This window comes from Trypanosoma brucei, chromosome 10, assembly GCF_000210295.1.
Source record: "Trypanosoma brucei gambiense DAL972 chromosome 10, complete sequence".
Taxonomy (NCBI): domain Eukaryota; phylum Euglenozoa; class Kinetoplastea; order Trypanosomatida; family Trypanosomatidae; genus Trypanosoma; species Trypanosoma brucei.
In genome coordinates this window covers 1,369,429-1,389,446 of record NC_026743.1, presented here as the reverse complement: position 1 = coordinate 1,389,446, position 20,018 = coordinate 1,369,429, and the positions used below count along the sequence as shown (strand labels likewise).

Sequence of the window (20,018 nt, the reverse complement as noted above, 5' to 3'; positions counted from 1 at the left end):
ACTGAGAAGCAGCAAACAGAAAAAAAAAACTTCCAGTTGCCGCTGGAGAGTTTCGATGCAGGAGAATCGGCAAAATTAACATTTAACAACGTGGGGTTGGTGGTGATTCTCTATAATTTTTTCTTTTTTTTAAAAAATGGGTATTGGGTTTGCGTGGAGAAAAGGGGGGGAAAAAAAAAGAAGTGATGAAATGAGTTACGTTTCGCAAATGGGATTAGGTAAGTGGCAGGGTGGTGAAAGTGGATGCTTTAGGAGGAGCCAAAGTGAAACTTGTATTGGAGAAGTTTAATATGCTACGGTTTTGGGGTTGCATTTTAACAGGGGAAAAGGTGGGGGAATCCAGTGGAAGGTGGAAACGGGATCGCCTCGTGAACACTTTAAGTGTTTCTTCATTTCGTCAAATCAACCGGTCTAACATTGTCCCTTTACTTTTGCTTTCTCACTAAAACGCATCCACGTGGCCGTGGACATAGCCATCTTATATGTCCTCTTACATGCTGTAAAAAAGAAAAAAAAGGAAAGGACTGCGTGCTGCAAATTCTGCATATTGAGGAATTGGTAAATGAGGGAAGTGTGTGTGTGTGTGCGTTTGTGTGTGTGTGTTTGTGTTTGTGTGTTTGTGGGAAACATCAATGTGTATGAAGAAGTTATATATACCAGGGGTTTTTATAAAAATATTTAATCACTGTTTACCAGTGAATGCGCAAGTGCAGGGAGGGGAAAAAAAGAGGAGTCACGATGGACTCAACTCCGACAGGCCAGATGTGCGGGAAGGAAAAGGAAAAGAAAAGCAGACTTTGGGGAGGTGAAGGGGAAAACAAAGGTGTGGGGAGGAAAAGAATGTAAAATTGCTTGGAATAAAAAAAAAAAAAACAAAAATATTTTGAAACTCGCTCAACGTTGCTTCCTCTTTGGTACGTATTAGTTGCCATTTTAACTTACTTTGAAGAAGAGTGAAAGCGACGTCAGCAACAAAAACGAAAAAAAAGGTAAGGAATTTGAAAAAAAAAACAGAGGAAAGGGAATCAAAATTGAATAGAAGGGGAGAAAGGAGGGTTTAAAATCAACTTTTCGACGAAAAAGTCGCTTCATTTCCTTTCTTTTCGTGGATGCAATGGTCCCTGACGATGCAGTAACACGTGATCATGGCGTTGACGCACGGCTCGCGGCAGAAAAAAAAATAATAAGGAAAGGAATGGAGTGGAAAACTCGTGTAACCTCTCCACTCTGTGCTCCTAAATTGAACAGGTTATTGCTGTTGATTGGTGTCACTCATTCTTCTTTTTTTTTTCGCAGGGAACCCTTCTTTTCCCCCTTCCTTCGCTTTTTTTCTTCTTTTTCTCCCCTTTTCTTCTTTTTCCTTTTTTTTTTATACTTTTCGATCTGTTCATCTTGCTTTCCTTTAAAAATACTACTCAGGTCCACTAATCATATTATTAAATAATGTGAATTTCAGTAACGAAGAAGGTGGAGGAAGGGAGTACCAATATGAAATGGAGGGGGAGAAAAGAAAAATCACAACAATAACGGTGGCGTTGGTGCCGATTATGCTTACTTGTTCGTGTTTTTCCTCGGTGGACTATGCTTTTTTTTTTTCCACGGAACCCTCATGATATCATTCTGTGAAGTGTTTTATACCTCAACGTGAATTATTTCTCCCGCTTCCGTGACCTTTTATAATATTTCTTCCTTTTTTTTTCCTTATCACTACTTTCTACGAACATACAATGTTGCTACGAATTAGGTGGTGGAGCCCCCCCCCTCTGTATTAATTTACTCTCTTTTGTTGTTGTGACTGCCACGTTACTGAAAAATAATGGCGGGACCTTCCAATGCTGAATGTCATATCGCTGTTGTTGAGATTATATGTACGGAGCACCTTCAGCGGACGCTTCTGATGTGTGATGAGGCAACTGCATTTCAACGTGTTGTGTCCGAGCGTGTTGCTTCCAGTGGTGGTAAATGGACATTCGAGCAGTACGATTTCATGTTGCGCCACGTTGTTGGTGATGGTGATGGTGATGGTGATGGTGATGCGCGCAATTGCAGGAATGAACATTTATTGGCACTCCTTAGGGAGGCGGGAGGGGAAAGGTGTTGGGGTGGGATTACTGCGGCTTTGCGGCGTCGAGAGGAATTCATGCAAAAGGAAGGGTTGCTGCTTCGCCGCATAGCGGTGGCCGCGAAGGGAATTAGACGTTCTGGTGCATCTTTGTATCCGTGGTGTGAAAACCAACTTTAGGTTTGTTAACGAAGTTACGTTTTCCATAGACTTCTACCTTTGTATTTACTTCACTTTATGATGTTGTCATCTTTTCCCAGTTGTTTGACTCCCCGTTGTAAACGCCTCTGCGCTCATACCCGTCTTAGGTAGCCGTACGGTTCTGTTGTGATGTCTTTGATATCACACCCCAGGGCGATACGGTAGTGGAAATGTTGAAAAACGGCAACAGCTCCTCTTATGGATTGGGCGGTATGGAATGCAGTCAGTTTGAAGTTAGTTTTCTGGACATATATATATATATATATATATAGTTACTTTTCTTCTGACCCCGGCAAAATGACAGTTCTTCTCGAGCATGTGTTGGGTGTGGCGGCCGCGATGGATGTGGATGCGGTTGAAAACATTGGGGGGGGGGAATTTCCGGTGTTGGGTGCCGTCATCGCTGCTAAGGATTTTCTTTCGCCCCTGTTATTCTCCTCCCCTGTTGCTTGGTTTGATCCAAGTTGCCTTTTCCATCCTTCTATTATTATTATTATCATTATTATTATTATTATTTTTTTTGCGTTCCCGCACATAGCCGGGAGGCACCTATTCTACAGAAAAGCAAAACAAAACTGGACATTTACTCTAGGGGGAAAAAGCAGGATAGAAGAAAGTGAGACAACATCAACAACAAAATGGCCACAATTCTTACAACTAGCAATGTTCACAATATTCCTGCCGTTTGTCGCATCCCGGAAAAGGGCACAGCCACTCTTGTCTCACCGGGGATGCTTCTTACTTCCACGCATGTCGTAGGAACAGCTGACGCGTGCGCTTCACTGACCGCCATTTTCTTTGAGGGCACCAAGAAGAAACCTGTTGAAGTAAAATTGCTACCGCAAAAGTACTTTTTTGCCGCAGCATACCCCGAGTACATGGACTACTGCTTGGTGGCCTGTGAGGAGGCTGGTCTTCTTAATGTCGTACCCGTCACAATACCCTTGACGAAAGATCAATGGGCCCCTGTGACTGAAGGGGATATCATTTTGGTCGTGCAGCATCCCGCAGAGAGCAGTGACTCGGGTAAGGCGGATCCGGAAGTCGGGGACATAGCGCCGGCTGCTGGTAGTGCGGATCCTCCTTTAGTGATGAAGAGGTTTGTTGAGGTGCTCCGTCACCGTGATGACTTGTTTTACCTCAAAACGACCAGGGATGTGCGAACTGCGGGTTGTCCAGCATTTAATGACCGCGGTCAGCTCATTGGACTCCAGTCGCAAGTCCGCCATCCACGCACTGGCATCGTCAATCATGTGGTGTCCATAACTGCCATTGTTAAACACCTCTTTGCGAACAAACAATTGTGGTCCATCAATCGGAACCAAACTTTTGAGGAAGTGTGGAATACATGGTACGTCAAGAATGATATCACACGGATTCTTTCCATCACCGCGAACTTTAAGAGTCGTGCAATTACTCGGGAAACCATTCTGAAACTGTGTGAGCACGCGGCACAGCGGGAGATTCTGAATACACTTGTAAGAGAAGGTGGTGCACAAGCAATTCTTAATGCATTGGATATCTTCATTGATGACGAGGAAGTGGTGTTTGCGTGCATTAAAGCTCTGTGGAACATTAGTTTCTCGGAAGAGTTGATACGTCTGTGTCTCGGTGGAGGAAAGTCCCTTGGAATGATTCTTGATGCTATGGAAAAATTCCCGAAGAATGAACAGATCGCAGAACATGCTACCCTCTTCTTGCACAACATCTGCTCGGGAAATGACAAACTAGATTTTGAAAGGGACGTCGAAGAGCGTGCCCTGACGTTGGTTCACTCAACGCTACGTACATTTAAAGGAACAGTTATGTTGCAGAAGTTCGGCTTCGCCTTTTTTAACTCCCTTATAGCGACGAATCTTCGCAATGCTGAGATACTTGTCGGCCAAGGCGTAATTGCACACCTTGTGCGGTTGGCGCAGGAGAGAAAGGATAACGTCCTTTTAATGGAGGTTGTCATGCGTTTCCTTGGTTTCATAGCCCAAAACCCGAGGGCGGTGAACATGTATGTGACGTCGCGGGATGTTGGCATGGGTGGTGGATCAAAAGGAGTTTCCGTCATCACGGGTCTACTGGTTGATATTATGCTCAAGCACAAAGATGTGGATCGTATTCTTCTCGATGGTAGCCAAGCTCTGTGGGGGTTTGGGAACGATGTGGCATGTCGGGCGGTCATCTTGCAACATCCGAGGGCATTCGAAGCATTGCGGATTTCACTTCCTGCGGTGATTTCACACTCAAAAGTTTTGTGAGGTTGGGGCACGTTGGCATGGGTAGCAAGTTGAATAGTAAGAAAAAGGTAAAGGAGAGAACATGTTTTCTGTGGTCGTTACTATTGTGCTTTGGTCTTGTTTTCTCTCTCCTTTTTTTTTAAAAACACAGCTCCCTTGGCTCACTCTATCTTGATCAATTCCTCTGCACCAAAACCCACTTAATGTATTAGATCGGTTGAGATGTTTCTAAATGAAATCACACAAAAGGTGCGCAGGCGTTAAAGAGAAAAGCCGAGAAGGTTAAGTGGTACACCACTTTTGTTTCGCCTCCGTCTTCCCAAAGTACTTGGCATTCACATGAGGAGAATGCGACTTGTGTTGGCTCCTTGCCCAGAAATGAGCTAAAGTTCTGTATTTTCCTTTTTTCCCTCATTTCTTTGGTAGTAGCTGCAGCTCGTTTGTGTGTCTGCGTACTTGTGTTGGTGGTGTAGCCCACAGCGTGCTCAGGTTGTAGCAGCAGTAGCGGAGCTTTGAGGAAAAACCTCACAAATATACCTATATAAACTGGCTGGTGGTTTCGCAATAATCGCAATAAATAACGATAACAACGATAGTAGTGATTATTATTATTATTTAGTTTTGTAATACACTTAACTTACTTCGCACAATGACAAGTCGTGAGGGTATTCACCCCCCATATGAGGTACCCGTTGACGCCATTTTTCAACCGGAAGGGGAAGGCGCCGACATTTCCAGAAGTGGAACTCTTATTTCAGGCGCTGCCTCAGCACGAACTGTGGCGTCACCGTCGCAAACCCAACCCGCTGATTCGCGTCTGTCGCTTTCACCACCACTCAAAAGTCCGAAAATAACTGCAACCCCTCGAGAAGTGTTCCACGGGGAACGCTTTAGTGGTGAATCGCTCGATCAACCACTAACGCCGGGGTGTGCTAAAGAAAGGGTTGGGCCAAGTTCTTCAAGGGGTAGTGATTTGGCATCAGTTGGTGACGGATTTACCCGTTTCACATATGGCAGTGTACAGGATTGTGACGAGTTGGACAGACACTCTCTTGGACCGCAATTAACAGACGCGTTGGAGTGCTCCTTTCGGAGTGGCACCTTCGTCCCGAGCAGCGGACAATCGTACACCTCGCTGGGTCGTGCTGCCTTTCACATATTCAAGGGAAATGTGGGTACGGGTGTTTTTCTTCTTCCAGCTTATTACCGAGACGCCGGATATGCTCTGGGCGGGGTAGTTGTTGTGCTGATGGGATGGTTAATCATTGACTGTGTGTTGGCTCTTATTCGTGCCAAGCAAATTATTGGCCACACAGGTGCACGTACCTACCCGGCCGTGGTAAAGTATGTATTGGGAAAGTTGTGGATGCACTTTGCCAAGTTTTCACTGTTGTTTACACAGTTTGGGTTTTGTGTAGTGTACATACAGTATGCCTCATCACTGTTTGCAGAGTTCTTTACCGGTCATGACTTGTACAAACTGTTCGTTTTTATTAGTATTGTGGTGGTGACATTCATGACCTTTGTTTCGCATCGCCTGGGTTTCCTGGCGTACATGTCAATGATTGCAGCGGTGTTTGTTATGGTGGTTCTTGCGGGAGCAACAGCCGAAGAGGTGTGTTCCCTTTCAACAACCGGTGTGGCTCCTGAAGTGTGGGCAATTGTGCCGACAATGCGCATATTTCTCTTTATTTCGGGCCACGTGTTTTCCCTAGAAGGTATTGGTGTGGTTCTTCCTGTAGAAAACAGCATTTCTCCCGAAGACTACCCGAAGTTTGAAAAAGTGGTAAAGTACGTTAACGCCTCCATTGTTGCACTATATGTTTTCTTTGGTGTTCTTGGTTATTTAGCTTATGGGGAAGCGTTGGAGTCATCGGTGGTACTCGCGATGCCAGCCAGCACAATGAAGGTGCTCATGCAAGTGCTGCTCGGATTGAGTCTCATTTTTGGCTACCCTATCCAGTTTGTGCCAGCCATACAGTTACTAGACAGGGCGTTGGGCATTGAGCTTCACAGAGAGAAATCGATGTTTGTGATGGTTCGCGTAACCTTTAACATTTTTGTTGGAGCCATCGCCGCAAGTATTGGTGCGGAGACTGTTAGCCTTTTCGCTGGTTTCTTGGGGGCATTTACTGGCATACACCTTATGGTAACGCTTCCCGCTCTCCTCGCCATTTTCACCGAGCGTGTGGAAAATGCACGTAGCAGTACTGATGTTGATGGTGTGAGCGCAGAACTTTCTTTTTGTGACTACATGAAAATATTTTGTACATTCCCCGATAACCCCTTCGACTGCAGGTGGTACGCGTACATTATTTTTAGTCTCTTTGTGTGGGTAGCAGGAATTTATTTTACTTTCGCCCCGATGCTATCAAAGTAACGAGAATGTTCTCACTTAAGGATACGCTTGATGCACTGTGTAGTGGAGTTTGGGGGGGAAGGGAAAAGGAGGAGATGATGTATTTGTTTTGGCAGGTAGGGAGTAAGAAACGGTCGCAATTCAACTATTTGATTTATTTAATTTATTTATTTACCTATCACATGGATACAACCGCTTCATCAGTTCCGCGCAAAACCGAAGTACGCTTTGTTGATTTCTTTGTATACTTATGTGCCCCTTTGATAATATGAACACTTTTCACATGTTGTGTTCGTTATTTTCCCTCGAAAGTGTCATGAATGAGTGACCCGCGCGTATTTTTTTTCTTTTTACAACACGAGGCAATCGTGCAGCCATAGTGTTGTGGAATGTGATGGCGTGGCACAAAAGAATGAAAGCGCGCGAAAGGAGTTTTGGGAAGTGGTGTGATGTGTGTAATCTCGGGTGAATGTGGTAACATATGACTTACCTCCCTCTGCCATGTTGTATAATACAATGTGAATATTGGTAGTTACTTCTTGTGCAGCTGCGTGTCGTTACATTGATCGGTTATTATCGTGCGTTTCTTTACGGCTGTTCTCTGTTTTATTTCGTTTTATTATTATTTTGCATATTCGTTTATGTTGCCGGTTGTTCGTTTATCACATTTACAAATATGATGGAAGTGGAGTGTGATAGAGTTAGAGAAAAACATCATTGCTTTCTTCATCTCGTTACCTCCACCGCACGTTTATTACGCGTGTGGGCACACCATCATGTGTAATCATTGATTGTGCACTCCATTATTATTACTGTTGTTGTTGTTCCTGCCGCCGCAAACGCTGCTGCTGCCGCTACTGCTACTGAAGGTGATAATGTTGATAGAATTATGTGCGCTACGTATTATTCATACAGAAAGAGAGCTGTCTGTTGTGTCGTGTTGTGCGGCCAACAGCTTTAGGGATTTGTCCCGTATATATCACTTCCAAAATGGTAGTAGTTTGTCTGTCTCCCTTTTTTTTTCTCCTTTTCTTTTTAGATTGGATATTTCCTTCGTATCAACACTGAATTATTTTTTGTTTCTACCCGTTTATAACACCAATCTTGTGTCATTTTCTACTGTTCTCTTCCGCTTTTACCATTTCCTCCCCCTTTCAACCACTCAAAGCTTATCACTGCAAAACTTGTTGTTAAACGACACTGAAGAAGAAGAATATTTGAAGGAAAAAAAATAAAGGATATAAAGGTCGCTTCTTTAGGGACCAATCGGGAGGGGTGAAAAGTTAGAAGTAGGATAAAAGGACGAAATCAGCAACGGTAAAAAAAGGGAACAAAAAAAACTCTAACTTGAAAGCGCTGTGTGCATATATAATCCAGAACCGCGAAGAAGTGTAGGAGAAGCACATAGCAGATCCAACTTCTCGCAACAGAAGGACGCGTGCAAGAAAACAAAATTTGGGGGCAATATAACTTTTTCTTTTTTTAAAAAAAAGAAAGACTTCGCGGGAGCTAGCAAAGATGTCAGCTAAGGCGCAACAAGTGAAGCAGCAGAAATTGAACAGATTGATTGCGGATGACCTTGCCGAAGACGACAACAGCGTGGTGGTGCTCAACGCGAAGCGCATGGACGAACTGAGCATATTCCGTGGAGACACAGTGAAGCTGAAAGGGAAAAAAAACCGCTCCACAATTTGCATTGCTATGAGTGATGAAAACTGCCCTGAAGGGTCGATCATGGTGAACAAAGTTACACGGCGAAACATCCGTATTCTCCTTGGAGATCTAATTACCGTCAGCAGCCACAGCAATGTGCCGTATGGGAATCATGTTCACGTTCTTCCTATTGACGACACCGTAAAGAACCTAACAGGCGACCTGTTCGAAACATTCCTCAAACCATATTTTCTGGAGGCCTATCGACCCGTGAAAACAGGAGATTTATTCATTTGCCGTGGGGCGATGCGCTCGGTAGAGTTTAAGGTGGTAGAGGTGGACCCTGGGGACTGCTGTATAGTTGCTCCTGAAACAGTGGTTCATTGTGAAGGCGACCCCATCCGCCGCGAGGATGAGGAGCGGTTGGATGATGTGGGCTACGATGACATTGGTGGCTGCCGCAGGCAGCTGGTGCAAATCCGTGAAATGGTTGAACTTCCCATTCGCCACCCCGAGCTTTTCAAGAGCATTGGCATAAAACCCCCTCGTGGTATTCTCATGTACGGCCCCCCCGGAAGCGGCAAAACTCTTATTGCTCGGGCTGTCGCTAACGAAACCGGTGCGTTCTTCTTTTTGATCAACGGGCCGGAGATTATGAGCAAGATGGCCGGCGAGTCGGAGGGTAACCTGCGCAACGCATTCGTGGAGTCAGAGAAGAATGCCCCTGCAATTATTTTTATTGACGAAATAGACTCAATCGCCCCGAAGCGCGAAAAAGCGCAAGGCGAAGTGGAAAAACGTATCGTCTCGCAACTTCTGACGCTCATGGACGGGCTGAAAGGGCGGTCGCAGGTTATTGTTATGGCAGCAACCAATCGGCCAAATGCAATTGACCCTGCGCTTCGCCGTTTTGGTCGCTTCGACCGGGAGATCGACATTGGTGTTCCCGATGAAATTGGGCGTCTCGAGATCCTCCGCATCCACACAAAAAATATGAAGCTCGATCCAAATGTAGACGTGGAAAAGATTGCTAAGGACAGTCATGGATACGTTGGTGCTGATTTGGCGCAACTCTGCACTGAGGCAGCAATGCAGTGTGTCCGTGAAAAGATGGCCGTTGTGGACTGGGACGATGAAACAATTGATGCCGAAGTTTTGGATTCCATGTCTGTAACAAATAATCATTTCTTGGATGCACTAAGCAAAATGAATCCCTCTGCTCTTCGTGAGACGCAAGTGGAGACTCCCAACGTCACGTGGAGCGATGTCGGTGGTCTTTTGGATGTGAAGAGGGAGTTGCAGGAGCTTGTTCAGTATCCAGTAGAGTTCCCGTGGAAATTCGAGAAGTATGGAATCTCCGCCCCGAAGGGTGTGCTTTTTTATGGACCACCAGGTTGCGGTAAAACACTGCTAGCGAAGGCTATCGCTACGGAATGTCAGGCAAACTTCATCTCCATCAAGGGGCCGGAACTGCTAACGATGTGGTTTGGTGAATCTGAGGCTAATGTAAGAGACGTGTTTGACAAGGCAAGGGCTGCTGCTCCGTGTGTGCTCTTCTTCGATGAACTGGATTCCGTGGCGCGGTCCCGCGGTCACAGTGGTGATGGGGGGGCAAGCGACCGTGTCATCAACCAGATCCTTACTGAAATGGACGGTATGAACAGTAAGAAGAATGTGTTTATTATTGGAGCAACCAACCGCCCGGATGTGTTGGACCCTGCGGTAATGCGCCCAGGCCGCCTTGATCAGCTCATTTATATTCCACTGCCCGACAAGGCGTCGCGTGTGGCAATCCTTAAAGCCAGTTTCCGCAAATCGCCCTTGGCGCCTGATGTTGATTTGGACCAGTTGGCTGCCGCCACGCACGGGTTTTCCGGTGCGGATCTGGCTGGTATTTGTCAGCGGGCATGCAAACTAGCCATTAGGGAGTCCATTGCAAAGGAAATTCAACTTGAGGAAGCAAGAGCGAACGGTGTCCTTAATGAAGATCAGGATATTGACCCGGTACCGCAAATTACTCGATTGCACGTTGAAGAGGCCATGCGCGGCGCTCGTCGCTCTGTCAGTGACGCTGACATCCGCAAGTACGAACTTTTCGCCACGTCGCTTCAGCAGTCACGTGCATTCGGTAACGTGAGTTTGGACCCCGGTAATCAGGGCGGAGCGGGAGGTGATGCCGGTGCAGGAGATGACGATCTCTATAGTTGAGTGGGATTTTACCCTTTACCGACTGAATAAGTTGACGAAGAGAGAAAAAAAACAGACAAAAACTTCTGTTTGTCTTCCGCACTAGGAAAACGGAAGTTTTTGTATATATATATATTTTTCCTCTTCGTGGACGTAGATGCCCTTCGTGGTAATTCTTGTGGGAGCTTCCCCACTTCTTTTTTTTTATATTTTTTTATGTTGAAAGCTGCTCTTTCCGTACCCAAGTCACATTTGGGATGGTGTGCTGAGCAGCAACTTTTTAAAGAAAAGGGAGGGAAAGTGAGAGGGGGGAAATGACGACTCGCGTCCTGTGGTTTTCTTACTCCCCATTTTTTTTTTCCATCCCTTCTCTTCTCTTCTCCTTGCTTTTCGCCTACTCATGCGCCGTAGGAAAGATAAGAAGTGGCCAAACGCAGCACGGCGCGTGAAGTTGAGGAAATAGCCCCCCAAAAAAAAAATATGGAGGGTCTTGAGAGAGTTTAACGCTTCACGCAGAGCCGGTTCGGCATCACCTAGGGTAGGATTTCTATTGTTTGCTCCTTAAATCAGCACCTGCACTGGTCCTCATCCATCCTTTTTAACTCTTCTGTTTTCTATTTTATTTTATTTTTTTAACAGTTGTGTTAGCGCCCCTTTTCTTGGTGAACACTTAACCAGTTTCCCGTACGGGGAGTTTACATGACGGAAGACAAATAGCAAGCAAATATACAAGGAAAAGGGTTGTCTATTAGCGTGGAGGAAGTGTCAGCGTGTAGCGGGCTGTGTTTCATAACGAACCTTTGTTTGTTTATAAATTGAAGAATGGGTCTGCATATCCTTTTATTTGGAGCGCCGGGATGTGGCAAAGGGACTGCGAGCGAGTTTCTTGTCCGTCGTTATGATTTTATTCACGTAAGCACGGGGAATCTCTTACGAGAGGAAGTGAAGAAGGGTAGTGCAATCGGTCGGCAGGTTGAGGGTCTTATGAGTGAGGGACAACTAATACCAGACCATGTGGTTGTTGCCATGATTATTAACCGCCTTCAACGCCCTGACACAAAAGGAAGGGGAATTCTCCTTGATGGTTTCCCACGCACCCGAGCACAGGCGGAGACGCTTGCCGCCAATGGATTCAAGGTGGATGCGATGATTTTTATCGATGTTGACGAGATTAAACTTGAGGAACGTTGCGTGTTCCGCCGTTTAGACCCAGTGACCGGCCGCATTTACAACCTAAAGAGCGATCCATCGCCGCAAGAAATTATGGGTCGTCTTTTGATTCGCTCAGACGACAACAGGGAAAAGCACAGACGCCGCATGCAGGTTTATCTGAAGCAGAAGGCATCCCTCATGGAATATTACCGTGGGAGGGTGTTGGAAGTTGATGGCAACCCTCCGCTTCCCGTTGTGCTCAAATCAGTGGCCACAAAAGTGGATGAACTTCTTCGTATCGAAAAGAGCAAGTTGTAACGGGGGGGGGGAGGGAAAAAACATTGCAGTGGCAATGGGGGTGGGGAGTTTTGCACAAGAATCAAAGAATTAAATAAATAAATAAATAAATAAATAAATATATATATATATAAGCAAATAAATATTACAAAAAAGCACAAGGGAAAAGGCGTCCGAACCGTAACCTTGTATAGAAGAATGGAAAGAAAGAGAAATGAACGAAAACAAGAGGGAACAAAATGGGCGTTCAAAGGGGGAATGTTAACTGGTTTACTGAGCGACTTTTGTACCAGAAATTACCGCTTAACGGAATTCGTGTCCATTGCCTCCGACAATTGCAGGATGTGCGGTTAACGTGCTTCCGTGTAGTTGGAACCGCGTATCATGGCGCGTACGGTACAGGAGGCGGATAGACCGACACGTACCAAAGAATATATACAACACGTAAGGCTGTGTGCCCACTCGTGTTTTTTTTGTTTCTTTTCCTCCCAACAGTTGTTGACGGTGGAAAGGTTTGAATGTATCGATCGTTGACTTGCGCTTCTACAGGGCAGCAGCGAGCCCTTCCGAGGTGTTTTTGTTTTGTTTTTTGTTTTTCCGTGTGTGCATGTGTGTATCTCTTCGCATGTGTTCGGGTTAAAAGGCCAAATATTCTCCTTATTGAAACAACAACGGTGCACAGCGAGGAAACAAGAGACGCTAAAACGCCAATGCCAGCGCATCAGCGGTTGGCTGAAGGAATAAATGTTTTTGCGGGGGGATGTTGTTGTTGGTGTTATTTGCACGAGGTACGGCGGTAAATGCAGTACATTCAACAACTTAAGTTGAGATTGCGCTTCCTTATGCACATTTTCCCCGTCGGCGTGTCGTCTTTTCGTTGCTTCTCATTGCGAAATGCTTTTTTTGTGTGTGTGCTATCGCCTACTTCCGTCACCGTGAGCTTTAATTTTGTTTTTTTTTTCCTCTCCTTTTCCTTCCTGCTACAACCGTTTCCCCCCTTTTTTTCACACAATTCTTCCTTTTGTTTTTATCCCTTGAAGATTGTGTGCTTTACCTTTTGTGCACGGTATCTCCCTTTACAATGACACCGTGCTGGATCTTTTCTTTTTTGACCCTTTGTCTTTTATGGTGCACACTTTCCCTTGGAATGGCGGGTAAGGAAGAGAAATAAATGAGGGGAAAATACAGATGTAACAGAAGGGTGTTATTCCTGTTTGCCGCCAACGAGTGCAAATGTGCAAAATGTATAGGGCGCTCCGTTAAGTTGAATCCATTAGTTTAGTGGAGACTCTATGTATGTGTACTTTTTTTTCTTTTTCTTTTTTCTTCCTTTTGTGCCTTGTGCACGGAGGAGAAGGCGTGAACAGAGTGTGTACGCGTGTGTGTACGCGTGTGTGTGCGTGAGTTTGGAGGAGGAGGAGGAGGACTGTAATGGAGCAAAGGAGTAATGGAAGGAAAACATAGGAAACAGGTGATCCAATGGGGCGCATGTTATACAGCACTCCTCTTTTGTGTTGTTGTTGTTGTTTTTATTTGGATATATGTAGCGGCCTCTTATAGTAGTAGTTGCGGTCGTAGCCATCGTCGTTACAGAGGTCACTTTTCGGTGTCATGCTCTGGGCGATGGGTTTTTGAATGTGAATACGTGCGTTTTGTTTGTTCGTTTCTATCGTGCCGGCCTCTTACTTTATGTGACACAACTTCATCCACCAATGGAGGCTTCGCTCTGTTGTTTGAGTGTTTGGAGCGCCTCCAATGCACACAATTATCTAATTGGTAACATTAAAATCTTTACTGCCGCGGATTTATCTATTCATTTTTTTGTTGCTTCTTTTTTTTTTGTTTCTTTTTGTTTCATTTCGTTCTGTTTTTGTTGTTTCAATATTATGCGGTATCGCGGTTGATGGAACAAACAAATTACCAAAGTTCTTACTACTCATGACGGTGTACCCCTCACTATTTGTGTGTCATGGCGGTGGCCCCTTGCCGTTATTGCGGGATGAGGGGCACAAAATGTTGGTTGATGCCCTTAAGAGCCACCGGAAACTTTTAGAGAATCGTTTTGGCCTTCCGAAAGCCATTGTTGTGATTTCTGCACATTATGAGACGAATACACCAAAAGTTGGCGGAGCGGAGCGGCCCTCTCTACTGTTTGACTACTATGGATTTCCAGAAGAAAGCTATAAGTTTCGATATCCCGTGCCGGGTAATGCGCCACTTGCTGCTGCCATTGTGAATGCTCTCACGGTTGGAGGATTTCATGCGGAAATGGAACCCGAGCGGCTTCTTGACCACGGCGTGTTTGTCCCACTCATGATCATGTTCCCCGAGGCCAATATCCCTGTGGTACCTCTGTCTGTGTTGCGATCCGGTGATCCTGCGGAGCACATACGCATGGGGAAGGCTCTCCGTCCCTTACGCTCTGATGCTGTAATGTTTATTGGAAGTGGCTCCACCATGCACCATTTTGCGCATTTTAACCGCGAGGAAGCTGGGAGGAAGTTTGGAGATGCATTGACTTCCATCCTATGTAAAAATGAGGTTGCGACGCTTCCTGAGGACCGCCTGAAGGCGATGGAGCGTGTAAAAACAATGGAGGGCTTCACTGAAGCGCAACCACTCCGTGAACACGAGCACCTGATGCCGCTCTTAACATTGGTCGGTGCCGCAAATGGAAATATCGCGGAGGAGGTTGCTAGCATATCGTTTGGTAGGGCTAATGTACGGAATTACTTGTTTACTGAATGAGGGCGAAAAAATAGTTTTGCTATCGTTACGGAATTTTTAGGAGAGGGCCCATCGGCGAAGAAATGCATTCAATAAAGCCAGATTCTGAGAGTGGAAAACAGGCCCATGGAAAGTCAAGGGTGATTTTCTGTCACCCTTGTTTCTGTTGCACTGAAGGCGCATCATTGCGATGCTCAAATAATATTATTGTGACTTTTGTTGCAGCATTGTCGAAGGTGACATGCGGGATATATATGTTACAAAGGTGCGGTGCCTAATTTTTTCATAATTTTTTTTTTTGGGGGGGGGGGGTTACGGCACTTTCGCTCCGTGTTTGTTTTCGCAATTGATTTTTTTTATTTCTTGCCGTTTATTTTATTTTGTTTATTTGGAATGTTACATCATGCACTCTGTGTTCCTTTCGAGATGAGGAGATGGGGGGATGCTATAGGTTGACCAATGTTGATGAATCATGTCGTTCCTCCACCTGCAAAACAAAAAAAAAAAGACGTGAGAAACAAGACAGAAGCGGTTAATTCCGTCCGATGAGGGTGCGTAGGCATCGCATTTCATTGTCCGAACGACGCAAAGCGATGAATTTATATGGTAGCTTCTCATCCGCGCTGTCACATTCACCTTAAATGGAGAAATAGAGGACTAGGTGAGGAGTGTTGGAGTCTACGAGCTTCATTTTCACTTCCACACACACACACACACACACACACACTTTCAAGGGTTTTAGAATATTTTTACTTCAAGTTTAGGAACACCAAATACGCCATACGCAACAGTGGTAATGACAAGGCGGAGCGCAATGAGTGACAACACAACCTCAACTTCCTCTGTGACCCCGGAGCGTTACCCGTTCTGCATTGTGTGGACCGATATCCCCCTGGTCTCGTGGTTGTTTCCCTTTGTGGGTCACGTGGGAATATGTGATTCCACTGGCAGAATATTTGACTTTGAGGGGTCGTATTGCATTGGAGTGGATCACATGTTGTTTGGAAACCCCGTAAAATATTGGGACATTTCAGCCATGTACGTTCCATCCTCCCGATTTCCTCCGGGTGGTTTGTTGTCGGGGGATGTAGAAGAGAGAAGGCGACGGGAGACGGAGGAGTACGACAGAGCTCTAAGCGGCGTTACGACGCGTTTCCGCAAAACACAAACGTACAATTTCTTCACAAACAACTGCCACTCTTACGTCGCGTCTGTTTTGGAGGAAATGACAAACGGACCACGGCGGCCGTGGAATATGTTTTGGATTGCATGGGGCCTTGCCATTCACGGTCGCTACGTGAGTCCCGGTCGCTTCTTAAAAGCCCATCTTCCCTTCCTCGTTATCGTCGCCCTTTGTGTGACCGCCGCTGCACTCTTGGGTTGACGCGAAGCAAATGAGAAGCTACGCCACAACGAGCGGCTGGAGGGGGGGGGGTGGGATTCGGAGAAATAAAAAAAATAATAATAAAATAACGCTTTAACCTGTGCATGGAACCTCAGCTGTCCTATCGCAAACCCGTATCGCTGTTCTGGAGGAGGATGGCTTCGAAGACGCGACGCGAAGGTACGCAAGAAGAGGAAATGACGCTTGGCGTGGGATATAGAGGGATATTTTATCCCTTATGAAACTTATGGGGGGGGGGGGCCGACTGCACGCACGCACCGACCTTTGGAGTCGCTCTGTTCTGTACACTTGACTTGGCCCATATCTTCTTCGAGCTTTCGTTTGCACCAATCTTGCTGTTGCGCCCAGTTTTCGTCTTGATGGAGGAACCATGCCCAGCGCTGTCTTATTCTCATGCGTTCGCTGGTGGTATATCGGTGTTGTAATGCTTCTCTTCATTTTCTTGCAGTCACGAGATGCTTGGGGGCTGAAGGAATTAAATCTTAACACCACTTTTCTGCGCCAGGATTACAGAACACCACTAAAACAACTGAGCGTTGATCCCATTTTTTGCAGGCGGCGAGGAGGACGCGCAATTTTGCATTTCGAAATGAATCAAGTGCAGGGAACTGTGGCGGTCACCCTTACTGGTTGTGTAGCGCAGGCTTGCGTTCCTCATGCCTGCGGCGCGGGTTGGGGAAACATGAAGGTGGAACAACTACGATCGTTTTTCCTCTCTTTTGTTGTTGTTGCTGATGCCGCTCAACCGAGCTATTTTCTCTGGGGCGAAGTGTCGGTGCATGAAATGAACGGTACGGCTGGAAATCACCTTGCTATAGATGGGCAAAGCCTTCGAACCTGCACAACCGCCTCAGTTATACCACCTCTTTCCGAGATTCCCCCGGACGTTTTCATTGTGAAAGCGAAAAAGTTTAGGTGTCAAATGCACGAAAAGGGGTTTGGAGACTCCACGACCTGCCCGTAGAGGCCGTACAATACGGGGAGTGGACGTCGAGGAGTGCGTAAACGCCCGCAAAGCGTTTGGAAAAGCAACAACAACAACTATATGAAACGGGGGCTAACGTAGAGCTGCCTCAGAAGGTCATGGATCGACAAATCACTAAAACAAAGAGTAACAAAATCAGAAAACTCTAGAACTTGTCAAAAACAGCGTTCGCCCCAGAGTCCCCTACCACTTCTGCGGTGGCACCCAATGAACATCCATTGACACGGAAGCGGCAAACAAATTTGATTACGGATGTGTAGAAAAAGAGGCCTGCAAGGAAACCGCAAACTGTAAAGGTGGGACGAACAATAATGGGGAATTTTGGGGGTACACCACTTCACGCGGAGAAATTGAACTTAACCCTAAGAGAATTATCCACAGGAACTACACCTGCGGGGACCAATGTACGTGAAAGGGGCAGCGGAAGCATTGTATGGATGGGAGGAAAGGCTTGCTGGATGACCAACAACGCGAAAATGCTTTTGTGCTTTCCTCGTGTGTCGTACCGGCGTCGCCTCTTGGTCTTTCATTTTTCAGGAGTTGCCATTGCTCACTCCCCTCCGCATATTCACTGTCCTATTTTCCGATATCCCTCAGTATGCTTACCGCACTGCCAATTACGCGCCTTAAAAATATATCTGCGTCGCATCCGCTCCGCACTTTTCTTTTCGGGAAACGCCGCCCCTCAGTTAACCCGTCGTCCACACCTGACAAAACATCCGCGCATAGCAGTACAAACCACGAGAAACCATCCCATTATCCCCGCTTATTCCTGTCTCCCGCTTTGGTTCAGCAGGAAATATGCAAATACACCCTAGCATATACTCACAACTCTGAGCACTCTACCCAATTGCCCACCGTGCCGGTGCACTTTTCCTTCGGATAGAGCTCCGCAATCTGGTGTAGTGTAGAGCGGCTCTCAAGTCGGATCTAATATCCATACCCATTTCCCTCGACCAACGAAACCGCCGCAGACATAATGCCTCTCCCCGTTTCCTCTAGCAGATTCCCTTTCCACCCCCAACTAGGAGATTAGGACAAAAGAGAAACCAGATTCGTACAACATAACATCCCATGTGGTCAATATCCTTCCTACACCGCGCAACGATGCAGTGGCATACAATTTCTCTCCGTATTTGCCTGGGTAACATAGCCCCTGTTCACCCCACGCATGCCGTTGCATATCCATCAGACCCCGCCATGAAGCCATGCTGCCGTAATGCGCACTAATTACGCGACCTCACTACATTATGTTATCTACATTTCCTTTCCATTAGTCCCAAACACATTTTCCATTCCCTCGTTACACGCAATCCCCTGTCAATAGCGCTATCCTTTAACAACACTACACCACCAACAACGGAAGTAGAAACCCCATTAGGTGTCCACCTTTTCCACTACCGTACAATACTACAAGCCACTAAATGTTCAAAGAAACATACAGCAATATTGGTGAAAAGATACAATTAAACACGTATCAACGATATCACTCTCTATTGCTGATTGTTTTCAGTTAGCAAACTAGTTTATCTCTCGTTTTTTTTTTATAGCAAGAAAAATAACGTTGAAAGCATAATCTTATTGTTTAAATTCAACACAAGTTGAGAATTGCTTGAAAATTTTCCAGCAAATAGAGTTAAGATGTGATTACGTGTTAGGTTGTTTCTGTCAGTAGGGTTCGGGCTTCTTTCCTCGAGAGGGGGAACCGCGGTACCGTGTGGAGCGCCCCTGCTTTCTTCTTCAGGAGAGGTCACATTCTCCTTACCGTCCTTCACATCTTCCACATTAGATCTAACATTGGTTGTATCGTTGGTGCTTTCTTCAGGAGACTCAGTTCCAGTTCCTGAGGAGGAAGTGTCAGCAGCATCTAGAGCCGACTCGTTGTCCTTTTTTTCTTCGCTTGCGGGTTCTTCCTGGCTACCATTTCCAAAAAACCTGACAAAGTCTTTACTCACACATTTATACAGAGAATAACATATGTGATAACCAACGCAAAGAGTGCAGTTGCCCGTCTGCTCTTTATTATGAGAGGTCTCCCTCTTTGCATTGACCTTTGTGCAATTTTCTTCCGCGTAATGGGCCATACCATAATGATAGGGAACATGAGAAACACCTGTCAAATTTGTGCAGTCCGGGTCTCCATCTGGCTTTACGTACGAACGCGATTCGAAAGCTTCCGCTGGGTTGCGAAGAAACAGTAAAGAAAATAACAGAATCAACATTTCCTGCTTGTCCATTAGTTGATCTTCTATCACACTAATAGCAATAAAATTTTGTTTTGGAAAATAAAAATATAATACACAACAACACAAATTTTGATGAAACAACTACAACCCACCAATAAGGGTTACTATGCATTAAAACACCTTTTCCTGTTTCACAAAGGTATTATAGGGGGCACTTTACTCACAGTGTACATGTTCAACCATTCGCCACAACTGATCGATCACGGCAGCACACAACACATTGTCCACGACTCCACCCGTGCCTCTGTCCAAGGTGGGTACCTAGCAAGTATTTGTTGTGTTACGTAACTGGCAAACAGTATCGCTAATTACGCAGCCCCTTCTGTTATATGTTTTGTACGCTTACTCTATGTAGAGTAACTTCGGCGTATCTGTAAACATATGATGTTATGAGCACTATGGTGCCTGCGAAATGAAAAGGGTACGCAAAATAGGGAGGAAATATATGTTGGAACACACCCACTGGGTGCTCATAGGCGATATGAACATATATGTACGTGCACAGCGGCAATACAG

At 45.7% G+C, this 20,018-nt stretch overlaps 13 protein-coding genes across 13 annotated transcripts; 12 read left to right on the top strand and 1 right to left on the bottom strand.

The window, feature by feature from the left end:
* Nucleotides 1-1,114: 1,114 nt before the first annotated feature.
* TbgDal_X7050 (hypothetical protein, unlikely) lies at nucleotides 1,115-1,444 on the top strand (the record flags this gene model as incomplete). The annotated part of the gene is made up of 1 exon (XM_011779581.1): nucleotides 1,115-1,444. One exon carries the CDS (start codon nucleotides 1,115-1,117, stop codon nucleotides 1,442-1,444), a length of 330 nt encoding a protein of 109 aa, XP_011777883.1.
* A 372-nt stretch (nucleotides 1,445-1,816) lies between these two features.
* TbgDal_X7040 (hypothetical protein, conserved) lies at nucleotides 1,817-2,242 on the top strand (the record flags this gene model as incomplete). Its single annotated transcript, XM_011779580.1, has 1 exon — nucleotides 1,817-2,242. The coding sequence occupies one exon, from the start codon at nucleotides 1,817-1,819 to the stop codon at nucleotides 2,240-2,242; it is 426 nt and encodes a 141-aa protein (XP_011777882.1).
* Nucleotides 2,243-2,901: 659 nt separating this feature from the next.
* On the top strand, nucleotides 2,902-4,512 carry TbgDal_X7030 (hypothetical protein, conserved; the record flags this gene model as incomplete). Its single annotated transcript, XM_011779579.1, has 1 exon — nucleotides 2,902-4,512. The coding sequence occupies one exon, from the start codon at nucleotides 2,902-2,904 to the stop codon at nucleotides 4,510-4,512; it is 1,611 nt and encodes a 536-aa protein (XP_011777881.1).
* Nucleotides 4,513-5,140: 628 nt separating this feature from the next.
* Nucleotides 5,141-6,871, top strand: TbgDal_X7020 (amino acid tansporter, putative; the record flags this gene model as incomplete). The annotated part of the gene is made up of 1 exon (XM_011779578.1): nucleotides 5,141-6,871. One exon carries the CDS (start codon nucleotides 5,141-5,143, stop codon nucleotides 6,869-6,871), a length of 1,731 nt encoding a protein of 576 aa, XP_011777880.1.
* Nucleotides 6,872-7,725: 854 nt separating this feature from the next.
* TbgDal_X7010 (hypothetical protein, unlikely) lies at nucleotides 7,726-8,085 on the top strand (the record flags this gene model as incomplete). The annotated part of the gene is made up of 1 exon (XM_011779577.1): nucleotides 7,726-8,085. The coding sequence occupies one exon, from the start codon at nucleotides 7,726-7,728 to the stop codon at nucleotides 8,083-8,085; it is 360 nt and encodes a 119-aa protein (XP_011777879.1).
* A 283-nt stretch (nucleotides 8,086-8,368) lies between these two features.
* Nucleotides 8,369-10,711, top strand: TbgDal_X7000 (Transitional endoplasmic reticulum ATPase,putative; the record flags this gene model as incomplete). Its single annotated transcript, XM_011779576.1, has 1 exon — nucleotides 8,369-10,711. The coding sequence occupies one exon, from the start codon at nucleotides 8,369-8,371 to the stop codon at nucleotides 10,709-10,711; it is 2,343 nt and encodes a 780-aa protein (XP_011777878.1).
* Nucleotides 10,712-11,512: 801 nt separating this feature from the next.
* TbgDal_X6990 (adenylate kinase, putative) lies at nucleotides 11,513-12,160 on the top strand (the record flags this gene model as incomplete). Its single annotated transcript, XM_011779575.1, has 1 exon — nucleotides 11,513-12,160. The coding sequence occupies one exon, from the start codon at nucleotides 11,513-11,515 to the stop codon at nucleotides 12,158-12,160; it is 648 nt and encodes a 215-aa protein (XP_011777877.1).
* Nucleotides 12,161-13,586: 1,426 nt separating this feature from the next.
* TbgDal_X6980 (hypothetical protein, unlikely) lies at nucleotides 13,587-13,919 on the top strand (the record flags this gene model as incomplete). Its single annotated transcript, XM_011779574.1, has 1 exon — nucleotides 13,587-13,919. One exon carries the CDS (start codon nucleotides 13,587-13,589, stop codon nucleotides 13,917-13,919), a length of 333 nt encoding a protein of 110 aa, XP_011777876.1.
* Nucleotides 13,920-14,077: 158 nt separating this feature from the next.
* TbgDal_X6970 (hypothetical protein, conserved) lies at nucleotides 14,078-14,887 on the top strand (the record flags this gene model as incomplete). Its single annotated transcript, XM_011779573.1, has 1 exon — nucleotides 14,078-14,887. The coding sequence occupies one exon, from the start codon at nucleotides 14,078-14,080 to the stop codon at nucleotides 14,885-14,887; it is 810 nt and encodes a 269-aa protein (XP_011777875.1).
* A 775-nt stretch (nucleotides 14,888-15,662) lies between these two features.
* On the top strand, nucleotides 15,663-16,250 carry TbgDal_X6960 (hypothetical protein, conserved; the record flags this gene model as incomplete). The annotated part of the gene is made up of 1 exon (XM_011779572.1): nucleotides 15,663-16,250. One exon carries the CDS (start codon nucleotides 15,663-15,665, stop codon nucleotides 16,248-16,250), a length of 588 nt encoding a protein of 195 aa, XP_011777874.1.
* Nucleotides 16,251-16,641: 391 nt separating this feature from the next.
* Nucleotides 16,642-17,235, top strand: TbgDal_X6950 (T. brucei spp.-specific protein; the record flags this gene model as incomplete). Its single annotated transcript, XM_011779571.1, has 1 exon — nucleotides 16,642-17,235. One exon carries the CDS (start codon nucleotides 16,642-16,644, stop codon nucleotides 17,233-17,235), a length of 594 nt encoding a protein of 197 aa, XP_011777873.1.
* Nucleotides 17,236-17,567: 332 nt separating this feature from the next.
* On the top strand, nucleotides 17,568-18,074 carry TbgDal_X6940 (T. brucei spp.-specific protein; the record flags this gene model as incomplete). Its single annotated transcript, XM_011779570.1, has 1 exon — nucleotides 17,568-18,074. One exon carries the CDS (start codon nucleotides 17,568-17,570, stop codon nucleotides 18,072-18,074), a length of 507 nt encoding a protein of 168 aa, XP_011777872.1.
* A 726-nt stretch (nucleotides 18,075-18,800) lies between these two features.
* On the bottom strand, nucleotides 18,801-19,493 carry TbgDal_X6930 (hypothetical protein, conserved; the record flags this gene model as incomplete). Its single annotated transcript, XM_011779569.1, has 1 exon — nucleotides 18,801-19,493. One exon carries the CDS (start codon nucleotides 19,491-19,493, stop codon nucleotides 18,801-18,803), a length of 693 nt encoding a protein of 230 aa, XP_011777871.1.
* Nucleotides 19,494-20,018: the final 525 nt, after the last annotated feature.